Below are 5,176 nucleotides of genomic sequence, written 5' to 3' on the forward strand. Positions count from 1 at the left end.
GTGGCGTCAAGCGTGCGATTACTTGTCGCGTGTCTAACAATAACATTGTTGTGCTTCATTTGTTTAAGTTCGCTAATTTCAAAATTCGTGCATTCAACGGCGTGTGGCTACGGAGCATGCGCGTGCGGCCACTGAGCATGCGCATATGCCCCCGCGGGGCATGTTTATGTCGCTACCAGTCGCTACATCTCGTCGGTATGACAGGAATCATAACCTGATTCCTGTCAACTTTAACGATTAATATCTCGCGTCGCGGGGCAGAGCGACACTTTTTTCTGCCAGATTCTTTCGTTTCGTGCAAAAACGCGTCGATTGAGCCTAAGTTCATCAAGATCGGAGGTGAGGGGTGTAAACTGAATAATTACCGTTTATTTAATTCCTTTTTATAATTAATATTATTATTGCCCAAAATATTGAGTTTTCTCTTGAAAATAGCAGCATATACGTGTAATAATAATTAATTATATAGATTTAATAAATAATCACTGATAATACCAAAAACAAGCTAATTTCAGTAATTATTAAACGACATATTAAAATGACTTTCTTGATACTTATATTACTACTTGTTAAACTATAATCTTTGCAAATATAATATTATTACTTTATTTAAAAAATACAGATTAACTGTTTTTCTTTTCCTATTTAGATATACTGTAAAACAGAACGTAAATAAGCTATCATGTAACAAATATAAATGTGATTTTAACATGAAAAAAATTACGTAATAAATTAATTAAAACGGTAAAGTATAAATAAAATAACATCACAAGAAAATATAAAGTTTAAAATTATAAAAAGCCGTACGAACCGTGCAAGCAAAACATTTGTATTATTATATACCTAGTTTCAGAAACTGTAAAGGAACCAATCTTGCGAGATTTTTTATTTCAGGGAATTATTTTTTTCTTAATTTTAACTATAAAATATTTATACAAGAAATACACACAATTACATTTTAGTAATTTATTTTAATAAAATTGGAAAAAAAAACAGTTTATTACTGTTCGCGAAATCGCTGATTAATCCCGGCGATGGAAGCGGGATGAGAAGGACGCGCGTGGAAGGTGTTAACTAAATATTCACTTTATTTTTGTGTAACTCAGACTACAGTCTGAGCCGTCTTTAATGCGTCTTTAATGCGTCAAAATTGATACAATCTGACCTGAGAGTGATGAGCGGTGAACAAAATGAGATGTCTATATAGTCCGTGTAAATGAGAGGCAATTATATTAATTGCCGTCCTCTTCGATGAATCGCCCATGAGCCGGTGAGACACGTGGCAGTCGGCACTCGCGCACATGTGAGCCTGAGTCGTCGTGATGTACCCGAGTAGAGCTGGATGAGCGGTCGCTTTACATGTTAATGCAGTATCTCGGCAGCTGTAATCACTGCGGTGGGCACTTCAATGTGTAGTCACAATCAAAAATGCACAGAGCACACGTCGTGCGTCTGATCACTGCGCGGCCATTTGTACGACTCTGAATATCGCGAGGAAGACGTTGGCGATGAGCGCGCCCGTGCGTGCACCAGCTGTCGCGGTGATCGGGCGTCGATACCCGATCGATGCTGCCATCTGATCCGACGGCGCAACGTTAACGGAATCTCGAACATTCCGCCCGCCATCAGCAACCTTGTTGATGATTCCTTACTCTTGATCCTTCATCCGGTTGAAATGGGTAGTATGGCAAGCTTGGCACTTGGCCGAGTGAGTGTCATGGTGGCCGTCTTGAGGTGAGTCCACCCTGGTGAGTCCATCCTTGCCGGGGTGCAAAGCTGTTACTCTGGCGAGTGGCCATTTGCACGGTGGAGAGCGTTCGTCGGTGAGCAGCACGATGGAGCCCACCTTGATGTTGTTGTTAGGATGATGCCACTTGGATATCGCCTGCTGGCGTTGCAGATAGTGAGCCGACCATTATGCCCAAAAATGTTGAACACGCTGTTGGATGAGCTGCCACCGAGATAGTCGTGAGGTTGCTAGGTCTATCAGAGATGGCTCGGGCATGGTAGTGATTGGACCTCCAATGAGGAAATGACCTGGTGTGAGCGCTGAGACGTCTTCAGGGTCGTCACTCAACGGTTCTAAAGGCCGCGAGTTGAGAGTGGCCTCAATTTGCGTAAGCAACGTTGTGAGTTCTTCCGTCGTGAGTAGAGTCTCCCCGATAGTCCGTCTCAGATGAAACTTCACGGATTTCACCACCGCCTCCCGCTTGCCCCCCATGTGTGGAGCGCCTGGTGGGTTGAACTCCCATCTGGTGCAATCATGTTGTAGAATTTGAGCGATTCGTTGATGTTCTTGTGAACTCTGGATGAACATTTTCTTGAGCGCGGCGTTTGCTCCAATGAATGTTGTCCCGCAGTCCGAATATGGTCTGAGCAATTCCCCTTCTGGCTGAGAATCTTCGGAAGGCTGCGATGAATCCTTCTGATGAGTAGTCACTGACTACTTCAAGGTGAATTGCGGAGGTGAAGAAGCAGACGAATACACAGATCCATCCCTTGTATGTTTTCGCACCTCGTCCTTTCCATGTTTTGATGGTGAGCGGTCCGGCATAGTCAACTCCTGTATGAGTAAACGGACGTGACGGCGTAACCCGAGAGAGAGGTAGTTGGCCCATCATTTGATGAGCACGGATCCCCCTCTGCCGAGCACACACGACACACCGTAAAATATGAGACTTCACCGGAGCCCGTCCGCCGATGATCCAGTATTGTTGCCTGACATGAGCCAATGTCAGCTGTGTTCCTCCATGCAGGGTACGCAGATAGGCGTGTGCAATGATCAAGGTTGAGAACCGTGAGTGGCAAGGCAAAATCGCCTGATGTTTGTTGTCTTGAGCTAGTGCTGATTGGTTGAGGCGGCCGCCAACTCGGATGATCCCTTGAGCGTCTATATACGCAGTCAATCGACTGAATGCGTGAGCAGTTGGTGGTCTCGAGTTGGCCGTGAGCATCTTGATCTCGTGCGTGAAATATGCCGCTTGAGTAGCTTTGATCCAGAATAATCTGGCCTTCTCCAAAGCAGAGTGCGAGTCCAACGACCCGTCCCAGAACCCTCTCAAGAGAGCGATAAACCTGAAACAAAGAGCTGTTATTTTCAATAATTTAGGGTTGAGTACTTGTATATGAGATCCCAATGATAGTCCGGTTGAGATGCAGCTGCATATAGAGCAATGCCAGGACGAGCCTCATGACCGTTCAACTCGTCCGTAAGCGCGGGTTGAGATGGCCATGCTTCAGGTGTGAGAATCCACGGTGGTCCCGTCCACCATAATGAGTGGCTTTGGAGTTGAGCAGTACTTAATCCTCGTGATGCGCAGTCGGCTGGGTTGGACGTACCTGGTACGTATTTCCAATGTGCGTTCGCAGTGAGCTCTTGAATTTGAGAAACTCGATTTCTCACGAAATCCTTCCAGCGCGATGCATGAGATTTGATCCACGTGAGTGTCACAACAGAGTCCGTCCACAGGTGAGTTGCTGTGACGTTCAACTTCAAGGTGGCTTGAACGTATTGCATGAGTCTTGAGAGCAGCAGTGCTGCGGTGAGTTCAAGTCTCGGGATGGTGAGCCGCTTGAGCGGTGCTACCTTGGTTTTGGAGCACACCAATGAAATCGTGGCGCCATTAGAGCCGTGGACGGTGATCAATACGACTGCAGTTATTGCCAGTTGAGAAGTATCAGAAAAGCCGTGAAATTCCACTGACGAGGTACTCCACGTGGTTTGAGAGGTGCTACCTTGGATGTACCACCGAGGTATTGAGAGCTTGCAAGCTTGTGAGTTCTTTTCTGATAGTGAGCCACCGTGATGAGAGCTGGGATGGCAGTGGTTCATCCCATTGGAGCTTCATGTAGCCAAAGCTCCTGCAAGAGCATCTTCGCCTTGATCACCACTGGTGATACAAAGCCCAGTGGATCGAGTATCTGAGCCACTTCAGACCAAGCAAGGCGTTTGGTGAGATGATCGGTGTGCGACGAGATCCTTGTTGAGAATGTAAATGAATCTTCTTGAGGAAGCCATCGTAATCCGAGTCCTTTGGTTACGCAATCGTCAAATGTAATTTGTGAGCCTTGGTCTTTTTCTGCTTGAACCGCAGTGAGTACGTTTTGATGAGTCGCGTGCCACCTTGCTAATGGGAAGCCGCCCGCCATGCACAAGTCCGTTGAGCAGTATTGATTCTACTACCTGCTGAACGGTGTCGGCGCCTCCAGAATTGTCATCAACATATCGACCGTTGTTAGATGATATGGCACTTCATTGAGTTGTTCATCTATCCAGCGAGTCCGTTGTAAATTTCAGTCATCTTCATGCACGTTGATCTGCCTATATCCTTTGGTGATGTCAGTGGCAACTAAGTGTCGAAGTTGTCGAGTCCAGAGCAAAACATCTGATGTCTAGGTGCTGTGATGCAGATGCATTCGAGCCATCAAATACCACGCGTAATGTTGTGGTTGCACTGTCTGGTCTGAGTACTCCGTGATGTGGCAAATAATATTGTGTGTGCTGACTGGAAACGGGTGAAGCCTTCTTCATGTGATTGAGCTCTCGATATTCTGTCATAAACTGATGATACAGACGTCGATAGTTGTCATCTCGTGAGAGTCTTGTTTGTAAACTTTTCAACCATCGATGCGCAGTGAGATACGAATCGCCAAGAGTATCAAGTGATGATTTAACAGTACTCTTGAAACAGTACTCTTGAAATGTTCTTCACATCTTTGCTCGTCAGGAGTAAGATCGAGATTGTTGCTCGCAGGCACTTCTTCCTGTGTCCAGAATCTCGACAGTAACTCGTCGAGAGCATCTTCCCTCTCCTGAATCGATGCATGATGCACTACAGCAGATGCCGATGCTGATGTGTCGACAGGTCCGAGAACGAGCCATCCGAAGATTGAGAGCTGCGCAATTGGCATCAATGTATCTCGTTTGATGATGTTGGGCTTGATCTGCCCATATGAGTCAGCTCCAATGATGATATCCACTGGCCGTGGTGTTAGGAAATCTGGATCAGCCAAGGTCAACTTGGTGAGATGCGGCCATTCCTGTGGTGCAGCGTTGAAGGATGGCAGGATGTTTGTTAACGTCTGCAGAATGTGAGCTTGAATAATGACGTCTGATCTTGAGTGAAGTGAGCGGAGCTTAAGCAATGCAACTCCTCGAGTTTGCGTCGCCTTTCCG

General features: G+C 46.1%; 1 protein-coding gene across 1 annotated transcript; it reads right to left on the reverse strand.

The window, feature by feature from the left end:
- Nucleotides 1–1,648: 1,648 nt before the first annotated feature.
- Nucleotides 1,649–3,832, reverse strand: LOC139823964 (uncharacterized). Its single transcript, XM_071796428.1, has 4 exons — nt 3,120–3,832; nt 2,685–3,075; nt 1,979–2,443; nt 1,649–1,888 (listed from the first exon to the last, which is right to left on the reverse strand). The coding sequence occupies exons 1-4, from the start codon at nt 3,830–3,832 to the stop codon at nt 1,649–1,651; spliced, it is 1,809 nt and encodes a 602-aa protein (XP_071652529.1).
- Nucleotides 3,833–5,176: the final 1,344 nt, after the last annotated feature.

The sequence above is a fragment of the Temnothorax longispinosus genome, unplaced genomic scaffold, assembly GCF_030848805.1.
Source record: "Temnothorax longispinosus isolate EJ_2023e unplaced genomic scaffold, Tlon_JGU_v1 HiC_scaffold_23, whole genome shotgun sequence".
NCBI classification, from domain to species: domain Eukaryota; kingdom Metazoa; phylum Arthropoda; class Insecta; order Hymenoptera; family Formicidae; genus Temnothorax; species Temnothorax longispinosus.

Coding starts and splice junctions, on each gene's coding strand:
- LOC139823964 (XM_071796428.1), bottom strand. CDS start 3,832: ATGAACCACTGCCATCCCAGCTCTCATCACGGTGGCTCACTATCAGAA. Junction 3,076..3,119: donor CATTGGGATCTCATATACAA/GTACTCAACCCT, acceptor TCTTTGTTTCAG/GTTTATCGCTCTCTTGAGAG. Junction 1,889..1,978: donor AGCCATCTCTGATAGACCTA/GCAACCTCACGA, acceptor CTGCAACGCCAG/CAGGCGATATCCAAGTGGCA.